This window comes from Talpa europaea, assembly GCF_964194135.1.
Source record: "Talpa europaea genome assembly, chromosome: 10".
Classification (NCBI taxonomy): domain Eukaryota; kingdom Metazoa; phylum Chordata; class Mammalia; order Eulipotyphla; family Talpidae; genus Talpa; species Talpa europaea.
The window spans coordinates 554,335-566,023 of record NC_140077.1 but is presented as its reverse complement, the minus strand read 5'-3'; the positions used below and the strand labels follow the sequence as shown (position 1 = coordinate 566,023).

The 11,689-nt window shown below is 70.0% G+C and overlaps 1 protein-coding gene across 1 annotated transcript in view; it reads left to right on the top strand.

Moving 5' to 3' along the window:
- Window positions 1-207: 207 nt before the first annotated feature.
- INPP5A (inositol polyphosphate-5-phosphatase A) overlaps window positions 208-11,689 on the top strand; it is a gene marked incomplete at both ends in the record, with an annotated part of 47,419 nt that continues 35,937 nt past the window's right edge. Inside the window, one exon of the mRNA XM_084245896.1 lies at window positions 208-282. Coding sequence (XP_084102022.1) covers window positions 208-282 — 75 coding nt within the window. The remainder of the gene's footprint in view (window positions 283-11,689) is intronic.

Below are 11,689 nucleotides of genomic sequence, written 5' to 3'. Positions count from 1 at the left end.
GGCCGCGGCGCTGCGGGAACTTTCCGGCGGGTAATGGCTGCGCGCGGGCCGCGGTGAGCGCGGGCGGCGGCGGCGCGGGGCCGCGGAGGGCGAGAGCGAGCGACGACGACGAGCGCGCGGCCGGACCCGCCCGGCCCGGCCCGACCCGCCCGCCCGCGATGCGCCCCGGGGCCGCCCCCCGGCGCGGCTGACCGGCCCGACCGCGCCATGGCCGGGAAGGCGGCCGCCCCGGGCGCCGCGGTGCTGCTGGTCACGGCCAACGTGGGCTCGCTCTTCGACGACGTAAGTGCGCCCGGCCCGGCCCGGCCCGGCCCGCCCGGCCCGCCCGCCCGCCCGCCGGGACCCGCCCCGGCCCGGCCCGCCCGGCCCGCCCGGCCCCCGCGGGACCTCGGCCGGGCAGGCGGCAGCCGCGGCCTCGCCCTCCAGGCCCGGCCCGGCCCGGCCCGGCCCGGCCCGGCGCGGCCGGCGGAGCGGGCGGCGGCACCTCGGCGCCCCGGGCCGGGCTGACCTACTTTGGGGTTTCGGCCGTGGCGCCCCCGCCGCCGCGGGGCTCGGACGGCCAGCCCGACCCGCCCAGAGCGGGGTGCCCGGGCGCCCCCTCCCCGCACCCCGCGCCACCCACCGGCCGGCGCCCCGCGGGCCCGGCGCCCCAGGCGGGGTGTCCGAGGGCCGTGCCCCGGGCCAGGCCGGCCGCCCTGGAAGGTGAGTGCCCCTGCCCCCCGCTGCCCCCGGGCGCGGCTCCCGGCCAGGCCCTCCCAGCCCCTGCGGCGCCACCCGCAGACCCGCCGCCGGCCCGAGCCTCAGGCCGGCAGGACAGAAGCCCGGCGGGCCGCCCGGCACCTGGGCAGGAGACCCCGCTGCGCACACGCGCCCCTGCCTGGCCCGCCCCGGCCGGCAGCTCCCCTGCACGCTGGAGGGCTCCACGCACCCCAGCGATTCCTTGAGCCCCCGGGGTTTTGCACGGACTTTACCTCTGAAGGGATGTTTGTTTGGGGAAGGCGCAGGGGTGGAGGTGGCCTGAGTGCTGGTGGCCTCTGGCTCTGGCCAGCAGGTGGGCTGGGGTGGTGGGCAGGGCCAGGAGAGGTCCCACTCTTGCTCCGGGGCCTGCCCTCTGGGCTGAGACTTGTGGGGTGGAGCCTGGGGAGGCCAGTGCTGGGGGAAGGACCCTCAGGCCGGGGCGCACGGCAGGTGGTGAGAGTCCAAGAGAGTCCGACAGCCCCAGCCTCGCTCGCACCGGCCGCTGACCACACGCCACGGCAGCACTTTCCTCCTCGGTCGTCACCGGAGCCCGTGTGTGGTGGCCAGGCCTCGGCTCTTCCACGGGTCCAGTGGGTGGAGCGGGGCACCGAGTCCCACAGCCCGCGGAGCCGTCCCCTCCGCACACAGATCTGGGTGACCGAGTGATCGCTGCTGCCGGCCCCAGGGTGTCCCGGGTCCTCTGAACTGGCTGGGCCGCAGGTCAGCTCTCCACACATCTGCCGCACCTAAAGTTCACAGAGGCCCTTGGGTGCAGGTGGGGGTCAGGCCCTCACTGCCTGCAAGACTCTGCTGCAGGCGAGTCCCTGAGGACCCGCAGCCTCCTCCTCCGAGCGTCCCCTGCTCCCCCGCCGCAGGAGCGGGTGTGGGTCACCAGGCACCCCTGACACCTGCCAAGGACCTCTGGCCAGGCCTGGTGGAGCCCCAACCCCCTGTGGCCCCCGCCCACCACCCCTCCCCCTTGGAGCGCCCAGCTTGGTGCTTGGCTCTGTCAGTTGGCGTGACCCGGGGCCCGAGCCGCGCTGCTCCGAGTGCCGACTGCCCGGGCCGGCCCTTTGTGCGGCGCCCGGCCACAGGTCTGGCGGGCCTGAGCGGAGGGTGGCCCCACAAGCCGTTAGTGAGTCCCAGGGGAGTGGCCACCCCTGGGATCTGCCTGCGGCCCTCCCTGTGGACAGCACCAGCAGCCTCACCTCTCACCACCCGGGCTGAGCCCTCCCGGGGGGCCAGCGAGCCCCTCGCACCGCCCTGCCGAAGTGGCCCTGTGGATAGGGCCCGGCCCGCAGCCCTCCCCATGCCTGCAGCCACTGGGGCCCGTCTGCAGGCGCTTCTGCGGGCTTTCACGGGGCGAGCACCGCCAGGGTGTTCGTGTCTCACGGGACCCACCTTTTAGCCCCCAAGGAAGCCTGCTGAGGGGCCGCCCGGAGGGACAAGCCTGCAGGGGAGCCCTGCAGAGACCGTAGGCCTGAGCTGCCTGTGGGGGGGGGCGGCAGCTCTCGGGGGCCTCAGTACCTCTTCCCTCTGGCGCCGCTGCCCATGGCCTGTGCGGGGCCTTAGCTGGGACTCTGGGGAGCTCACGGGGCCCCTCTGTGGGAACAGGGACTGGCGATGAGGTGGCCAGCAGCCCCCCGCCCGCCCCAGTGGTGGTCCCTGTGCTCAGCCTGACCCGCGGGCAGATGCTGACCCCTGCACCCCAGCAGCCCTGGCCTCGGGCAGATGCGCCCTGCACGGTCCGGACAGCAGGTCTAGCCTCGCCCCGCGGGGAGGGCCGATGGCTCGTTGCTCCGGCAGAGGCCTTGGCTTCATCAGGTGACCAGAAACGTGGGCCTTGGGGTGATGTGGAGGCCTACCTGGCTCCCCGCAGCACCCCCACCCCGCTCCCCTCGCCTCGGAGCCCCGTGGCCGCGTCCTGTGGCTGTGGCTTCTGCCCAGCGGTCCCGGGGCCAGTCTCCACGTGGGCCCGGTGTCCAGGCCTCCTTTCCTCGCCGGTATAGCTGGGGTTGCTGGGGCCAGCGGGGTTCCCCTCGGCTCCTCGAGGCCGTGGGTGTCGCCACCTTCCGCCACACGGGTCTTGTGCCCTCCTGCTGAGGCTCTGCGGGGCACAGCCTCTGCCTGGTCTGGCGAGGCCCAGCTGCGGGGCACGCGGGCTACCAGGCCACCAGCCCCCGTCCTCAGGCCTCCTGCCCATAGGCCCCCCCCCCGTCCTCAGACCCCCCGTCCTGCTGGGGCCCCCCGCCCGCAGGTGTGGCTCAGGGGGTGTCTCTGGGACCTCGGCCCCCGCCCCAGTGCCAGTCCCTCTCGCGCCCCGGCCCTCAGGCCACGGAGGGTGGTTCAGGCCCAGCCACCCCTGCAGCACCTTGGGAGCCAGAGCGCAGGCCACACCCGGCCCACAGCCGATCCCACCAGCGCCGACGCCCAGGCTGGCCAGCCCTGGGCGGTCAGGAGCCGCCATCGGGGGGCGTGCGTGTGGCACCTGTGGGGACAGGCCGCCTCGTCCTCCACCACCGGTCGGTTTTTTGGGTCTGTGGCAACTTCCTGCCTTGCCTTGAAGCCGGTCTTGGCCCCAGCACAGGGGAGACGGCGGCCCCCCGTGTGGGCACTGCGTGCACGGCTCCCTGGCAGGGCGGGCCGGCCGGGAGGCCAGCAGTGCCCTGTGGCTGACACAGTGTCCCCGGGGCCGGGTGCTCCTGCACCTGGGGCTCTGTCCCCCAGAGGCTGCCAGGCCTGGGCGCTGATGGGGCGTCTCAGGGGCGCCCCCTGCAGGCACCAGGGCCAGGCCCAGCCTCAGGGAGCCAAGGGCTAGGGAACGTCCATGGGGGACTGTGGCCAGAGCACCCCTAGAGCCTCCACTGGGTCCCGATGGCCCCTCCAGTGCTGCCCCCACCTGCTTTCCCGGGGCTGCCAGGAGCTGGGGGAGAGGACCAGGCTGGTGGCCCCTGGAGGGGGGACAGAGGGGGCGGCCAGGAGGGGTCCTCTGCTCGGGGCAGGGGCCTGGCCCAGTCAGCCTGGCCAGGGCTCGCACTCTGGTTCCCCGCGCCCTGGCTACCAGGTCGGAATGGACACCCCGAGGGCCCTGACATGGACTGTGGACGACCTCCTGGGGGCCTGGGGCGGCGGAGCCTGGCAGGGCTGTGTGGGTGGCAACTGTAGGAAACGGGCCTGGGGGTGAGGCCGGTGGCCCGCCTCTGCGGCCAGTGGAAAGGAGCCGAGGTGTGGGCCTCGGGCGCCCGGACACAGGCCTTGCGTGTGGACACCCACCCCGGCCCGCCCCCGCCTGTCGTAAGGGCTGATAAGGGCCGGGTCCGGAAGAAGCAGAAGGGGCTCGGCGGGCGGGGGTGGGGCCGCAGGGCTGCTGGGGGCGGGGTGTGCTCGGGGCCCCAGAGTGACCCCAGACACCCAGGCCAGGGGAACCCGTGCCCATCCCTGCTCACGACTGGGAGGGAGCGCGGCCGCCCGCCCTGGGGAGCGGCGTCAGGCCCAGGAGGAGGCCTGAGGGCCCCCACAACCCCCTGCCCTGCCCAGTCCTGGGCCTGGTGCAGCCTGGGGGCGGTGGGTGGACACTTCCTGCTGGCCTCCAGCCGGCTCTGTGCATGGACACCGCTGCCTCGGCCCCTGAGCTGGGCCGCGGCCTCCCATCACCTGCAGGTGCACCCAGACACTTCCGTGTGTGTGCCCCATGTGTGTGCCCCGCATCTGCGTGCACGTCCCCCCACCAGTCGTGTCCCTGTCGGGCGGGCGGCGCGTGGCCTCCTCGTCCTCGGTTTGCGTTTCCCGCTGGCCTGGGTGGGCCGACTGCGGCTGAGTCCTCGGGCTTTGCTCACGCGTGTGCAAGGGTCTGTGCCGGGACCCCGCGTGCCCTCTCCTCAGTCCTCGTCTTGCCGCCCTCCGTGTCGTCCGTCCCCCACGCGCCACAGCCACTCGGACGGGCAGCGCTGGCTCCGCCGCGGCATCCCTGGCACGGCGTCCGTCCGTCTGCCGCGGTGGGAGTGACCTGGCCCGGACTGCGCGGCGACCGGGTGCCCGGCGCGTCCTGAGCGGCGCGGCTGAGCAGGGGTCGTGGGGCACCCTCGGCGTACAGCGGCGGTGCGGAGGCAGGGTCGTGAGGGCCGCAGGGGCTTGGGCGGGTGGGACCCCATTCCTGCTAGACGCCAAGGGCAGTGGGATGGGCCTCCTGCCCCGCCCGGCGCCGCCCATTGTCCCCAGGCACTGAAGGGGCAGCTGGCCGCTTGCGGTCTTGGCCTGCCGGGTAGCCCCTGGGGCCTGTGCTGCCCGGGGTGACCGCTGAGGCGGGGCGGGGGTGGGGGGGCAGCTGCCTGGAATCGCGGCCACCCAGGCCTTGCAGCTGGGGCCCCGGCACACGTGGCGAAGGGCCTGGGGGCTGACCCCTGGCGGACTAGACAGCATGGGGACCAGCTTTCACCCCGGGCGTGGGGCCGCCTGTCCAGGAACGCCCCGCCCTGCCCTGGGGACCTCGTTCCGGGTGCCCGGCGGCCTCAATCTGTGCTCCTGACTGCAACAGCCCCCGAGGACGGCAAGCCACGGGCGTCTGCGTGTCCACTGTGGACACACGGTCCCCGGCCCGTCTCTAAGCTACACAGACTTGGCTCTTTCTCCGCGTCCCCAGGCTGGAGCGTCTTCCTGACGTGTGATCACCGGCTGCTAACGAGCGCGGGCCGCTCCCTGCAGCCAGCCGTCCTTTCCCGGTCGCTTGTGCCTGAGAACCCACCACGGCCCCGCCTGAGGTCACGGGCCCGCGCCCCATGGCTCAGCCGCCCACCGCGCAGCCCCCTGCCGTGGCCCTGCTCCTCGACCCTTGCATCGCTGGGGGAGCTCCCCTCTTCCTCAGGGCACTGCAGGCCGCTCTCGGCTCCCCCACTTCCACAGGCTCCCGGGGGTGACTTCTCAGCTTCTGCAGCGGCGGCCGGGGTGTGGGGGGCGGCCCACCCTGCGCCCCTGCTCCCTTGTCCTGGGGCCCGGCTCTGCCCCCAGGTGGGGCCAGCGCTCCTCGGAGCTGGGGCGGGCGTGGCCCTGACCCTGTGCGCCTGCTGCCCACCCACCGGACTCCAACTCGGGGCGCGCCGCCCCCCCAGCCTGGCTCGGGTCCCTCACATGGGTCTTCTTGGGGCAGCCTCGCTGTCGTCGTCTGCTCTGCCGCTGCCCGCAGAGCCACACATGGCCCTTCTGGACAGTTGTGCCCACCAGGCCTGCCAAGGACACCCCACTGCCCCTGCTGGGTTCCCCTCCGCTGCCCCCCTCCCGCCCTGGCTGCCCCCCGCCCCCCGCAGACCAGCCTGCACCACCGGGGAGTGGCCACCGCTACCAGGAAGTACCCTTGACCCCTCCCCACTAGGCCCCCGCCCGAAGGCCACCCGGCTCCTGTTGGCCTGGTGGGCTGTGGGCATGGGCCCCCCATTAGCAGGCGGAAGGAGGGGTATCCCGGGCCCCAAACCTGCCCGCTGCAAGTGGGTCCTGCATCCCCACATCAAGAGAATACGCTGCGGCAGCCAGTGCGGCCTCCGGGGGACGGGGAGGGTCTCCCCGCATAGAGCCTCAAACTGGGCCACTGGGCCCGCGGCCACCCTCGCGTCTCTGGGCGCCGACTCCCGTGCTTTTATCTATTGCAAGAATTCCCGGGCGCCCGTGAGAAAACAGGGACGCGGTGACCATACGGGGGGCACTGGGAAGGGCCTGGCCCTTGGCTGTGTGGGCAGCAGGTGCCCTCGCCACAGGCTTGCGTCTGGTGCTCCACCGCCTGGCAGCACTCAGGGCCCCTCCAGCGGCGTGCAGAACCGAGATGCCCCCCAGACCCTCCTCTCTGAGGGCTGGGACCCCCGGTGGGGACAGCAAGTCACGCACGGGGCCCCGCCTGGCCTGGTGCCAGCGACGCTCGAGCAAAGCTGTCCACTGTGGTGCGGCCTTCCCAGGAGCACGGGCTCTGGACGGCCCAGAGCTCAGGCCGGGTCCTGCAGCTGCGCACCCGCGGGGGTGCCTGCCACCCGCCCGCTGCCCCGAGTTGGGCTGGACATAGCAGAATTAGCCACCGGAGCTGGCTGACCATGTCCACGATCGTCTGGCGGCCGCTCCCTGCCCCAGGCCGCCTGAGCATACGGCCGGCCTGAGCTGAGACGCGCGGCCCCCGTGGTCCTGTGCGGCCGTGTGACGCCCGCGGGGTCCAGTCTGGCTGCGCCTCTTCGGAGCGCCCTGCGCTGCGCCCCCTCCCGTCTCGCCCCGCGCCCACGCTGGCCTCTGCCGCCTTCTCTGCCTTCCGTGCAGCCTCCGGGGCTCTCCAGCCCCCAGGCCTGGGCTGTGGTGAGAGCGCCCGCCGCACCTCCTCCCTGGCTCGCCGGTGACCCCTGAGCTGCCTGGGTGGTCCCAGCTCTGACCGGGGCTGAAGGGGGGGTGTGAGGCGCCTGCGCCCCTGTGGTGGGAGGGGTGGGCCTGACGTGGGGGGCCGGGGCTCAGGGCTGCCTCTGCAGGGCCAGCACAGTGAGGCCCCCCACTAAGGCCCGGCATCCCCCGCAGCCGCCCCTCTGTCCCCGTTGGGGAGGCCAGGTGACCCGTGGCGACGTGGCCTGGGGGGCAGCTCTGGGTGACCCCGGCGGAGGAGGGAGAAGCTGGAAGGGTCTGTGTTTGTGCTAAGGGCTATTTTTAAACTGAAGCTATTTTGGACTTGAGGTTTTATTTTTAAAAGAATCTCCCTCACTCAGAATCTGTGTTTGCTCGTTTTGGGGGGGGGGTGCTGCTTTAGGGCCCTCGGCGTCCCCACAGCTGCCTGGGGCCGAGGCCACCCGTGCGAGCAGGGCCAGAGCCATCACCAGCTTTGGGTCTGCGGCAAACCCCCAGCATCCCATCGGGACCCTTCGGCCCGAAGCTGCAGGTGTCTTGTCGCCAGCCCCCACCTGCCCCCCGGCCCACAGCTGCGCCCTTAGCTCCCAGGAAGGCTGCGTCAGGGGCCACGTTGGCTCAGTGATCTCTTTGATGTAGCGCATACATCCAGGGAAGGGCACGCGTGTGAACATGCGCTGGCTGAGTCTTGCTAACCTGAACCGTCATCAAACAAAGAGCACGGCCCTCACCCCAGGACCCCAAAGCTCCACCGGGCTCCTGGTCCTGTGCCCTGGCTCTGGGGGAGGGGCAGGCGGTGCGGGCCCGCTCTGGGGGAGGGGCAGGCGGTGCGGGCGCCTCTCGCGTGGCTGTGCGTTGGGCGGGATCTGCGCTGGGCCTCTGGGGAGCGGCTGTGCCAGCCTCTCCTCTCCAGGGCCCTTCCATGGGCCTGCGTGGTCACCCCTCTGCGTGGCCGGCAGGGCTCAGCCTGCGTGCGTCCCGGTGGCCCTGTCGCTGGTGCGTCGCCATGGAGACGTGCCGTCTGGGCCCCTGGGGTTCACTGACCGGCCACGGCCTGGGCGGGGCTCCTTGGGGGCGTCTCGGGCCTGGCCTCAGCCCCACTGCTCTGCAGGACTGGCCAGCAGGAAGGAGGGGCCTGGCCCCAGTGGCCTCTTCCCGCCCTGCAGTCCAGCTTCCTCTCGTACTATTTATAGGCGGGTGTGAGCGCCGCCGACGGGGCTTCCTTTCTCACGGGGGAAAGGGCCTTCCGCGGGGAGGGCTGCGGCCAGGCATCTGCACCCCTGGGAGCAGCGGCGTCCTGGGGCTGTGTCCTCAGCGGACTGTTTACCTGGGCATAGGTGGCTGGGCCAGCGGTCAGCCAGGCCCCCACTCTGTGGGGCCCACCTGCCCCCTCCTGTCCCTCAGGCAGGTCAGGTCAGAGCGCGGGGCCTGCATCCCCACCCCGACACCACAGGGGTGCAGGAGGCCTGGGTGACCCTCTCTGTGTGGTGCCACCAGCCCCCTCGCTGGACCTGCCCTGTGCTCCCCACCCTGCTCCGCCACCTCCTGTCCCTGCCGCGGCTCTCAGCCGGCCATCGGGGCCTCGGAAAGGCCCCTCCCAGGGGTCTCTCCGCTGCTGGCTGCCCGCCTGGAGTCCACAGTGGACTTGGGCACCCACCGTGACCCCGCTGGCTGCAGGGGGCAGGTGACAGGGCCGCTGGCCTCGGCCCCTGCTCTTCTAGCGGCCCTGCGGGGGGATGGGGTTCAGGCGCCCTGGCCATGCAGGCACACGGCACAGGGACCCACCCCAGAGGCCTGCACCCGGGCTGGCCCCATGGGTGTGGGGGGAGCCGAGTGGGGGTGGGCGCCGTGCCCAGGAGTGAACGCCACGCCTCTCATGGGGACGGGGCGGGTCCCCGAGGGGTGTCACCTCCGGTTTCCCTCTGAGTTGGGGGGTCTCCAGGCTCGGCGGCGACGGGGCATCAGGGCTGGCTCAGGGTGCACGGCAGGCTGTGAGGGGCCCCCAGAGCCCCCATCCCCGTCCCCTTCCTGTGTCCCCTGCTGTCCAGCCGTCCTCCGCTGCTGCCCGGCGCCCAGTGCAGGGGGAGTGCCATGGGCGCGGGCTGTGGGGGTGGCAAACTGGGATGCGGGCGGGGGCACCAGCTGCATCTGGAGGGCGGGGTGCAGGCCTGCAGGCAGGCTCTGCCCAGCGCCGGGCCTCGGGGGCCCAGGCAGACGGGTCTCTGGCTCCCCCGGCCGAGTCTGCAGCCCGGGGCAGCCCCGCTGCTCCCCTTCTTCCCCGAGCTCGCTGCCGGGCAAGGAGCGGCTTCGTCCCTCGGCTTGTGCGACACCCGCCGCGGGGGCTGGGGCGCCAGACTCAGACGTGTGGGAAACAGGCAGACCTCGAGGTGCCGGCCACTCAGAGGGACCCAAGGACCCCACGCGCCGAGCTCACCGCCTGAACCCCCACACGTGTTCTGGGACATTCGGTGTTTTTGCTGTTGAACAAGAGGTAATAAAAGTAAGAGAAGCATTTAACTCGAAAAGCGAACACAGAGCTGTGCCGTAGGAATGAGAAGGGAGGAAATCCAGAAGAACTGAATTGCAGAAATGCTGCGAGTTGCGTGAACACTAGCAAACGAGTGCTTGAGGGCGCTGCTTATTTGAGAGCGGGCTGGAGGCGGAGGCTGGAGGCGGAGGCTGGAGGCGGAGGCTGGAGGCGGAGGCTGGAGGCGGAGGCTGGAGGCAGAGGCTGGAGGCGGAGGCTCGGGCAGCCCTAGGACGGGAAGCGCCCCCTTGGCCGCCTGCCGGGCTTTAGATCCGGTCTTCCCGGGGACAGCGCCGCAGGGGAAAGCTGAACGGGGCGAAATGTGTGCAGCTGTTTCTTCCTGTTGCACACCCACTCACAGGCCCGAGGGCAGATTCGTCTTCTGTGCTGTGGAACAAATCAGCAGAAACTTCGTGGCTCTCAAGAGCCCTCATGCACCCTCTCCGCTCTCGGGGGCAGGGGCCCCAGCACGTGTTCTCATCCGGGACCTGCCTGGGGAGGGTCTGTCGGCTGCTTCTGGTGCCTGTGGCCAGAATCCTCTCCTGTGGCTGTGGGCCTTGGGGCCAGTGGGGGAGAGGCCTCTGACCTTTAGATCTTTCAATGGCTCACCTGATACCTGGTAAGGTCAGACCTGCCCAGGATAACGCACCTTTTGTTTGTAAGATGCACTAAGTTTGGGATTTAATAATATCTGCAGCATCCCTTCACCGTTGCCCACGGTGGCATCCAGTCCTGGGAGGGGTGTCTCCCCACGGTCTCCAGTCTCCCGCACTGGGGGGCTTCCCTGATGTGCTCGACGGGGCCGGAGGCTGGACGGCGCCTCCCGCAGCGCGGACCTCTCGAGGCCTGCGCTTGAGAACTTTCTCGCTGCGGGCGTGGATCGTGTGGAAGAACTCCGCTCTGCGCGCCGTAGGCCTTTGTGGGTTCTCTTCTCGTTCCACCTCTTCACGGCAGTCCAGAACTTTGACCTGTGACGTTTTCGCCCTCTCTGAAGAACTTTCTGAACCATCACCTTCAAGGCAGGGCAGCCAGCAGTGGGTTTCCTCCGTTTGTCTGAGGAAGAACTTTTTCCTCCTCCACGTTTGGAAAATGACGGTGCTGGATACAAAAGTCTAGGTTGGTGATTTTTGTCTTCACTGCTGGAAACGTCCCACTCCATTGTATCCTCTCACTTGTGTGGTTTGGTCTTTGTTTTGATACAGATTAGCTGTGCTCTTTCTTCCCGCTTGTAACATTTTCTTCTTCCCTCTGGTTTTCAGCAGTTCACTAAGCATCGCCCGCCTAGGAGTATGTTTTGAGGTATTTAACCTACTTGGCTTCTGGAAGCTTCTGGGTCTTTGGTTTGGTGCACGTCGTTTATCTCAAAAACTCTGCCATTCCCTGAGTTTTCTACCCGCTCCCTTCCTTCGTGGGCGTTCCCATTGTGTGTGGCTTATATACATCTTTTGAGATTGTCCCAGAGCGCTGTGATTTTTTTTCTCCCCCTTTCAGTCTTGGACGCTTCTGCTGACGTGACTCCAGCTCACTTAGTGTCCTTGCTGTTCCGTAGCTTGTGAGCCTCCAAAGGCTTCTTCGCGTCCTTACAGAGATTTGATTTCTGGGGCCACCTCTAGATTCTTTCTTAGAGTTCCCGTCACTCTGCGTCAGTCACCACCTATCCCCGCATGCTGTCCACTTTTTCATGAGGGCCCTTGACATACTACTCGGTCACCTTAGATTCCCTTTCTGGTCATCCGATGCCCCTGAGTGGCACCGGGATGCACTTCCTTGCCCTTGTGGTGCTTTTGCTCGTTGAAAGCTGCAGTATTGGTGACAGGCACCGAGGTCTAGCCCTCCGACGAGGTATGGTGGGGTCCTCTTCTGAGGTGCGAGGAGAGTCCGTGTCCTCCCCTCCTTCAGCAGGACAGGGAGTGCCCCCAGTCGTCAGTAAATCTGCCTGTTGGTGGGCCTGTGCCCCAGGGTGGTGGCCTGCCCTGCATCTCTTACCCCAACCCCGGCCCCTAGGTGAGACCAGTTGGGGAAACGGTGGCCTAGAGGGATTGGCTCCGGTAAAGTCTTCCCTCT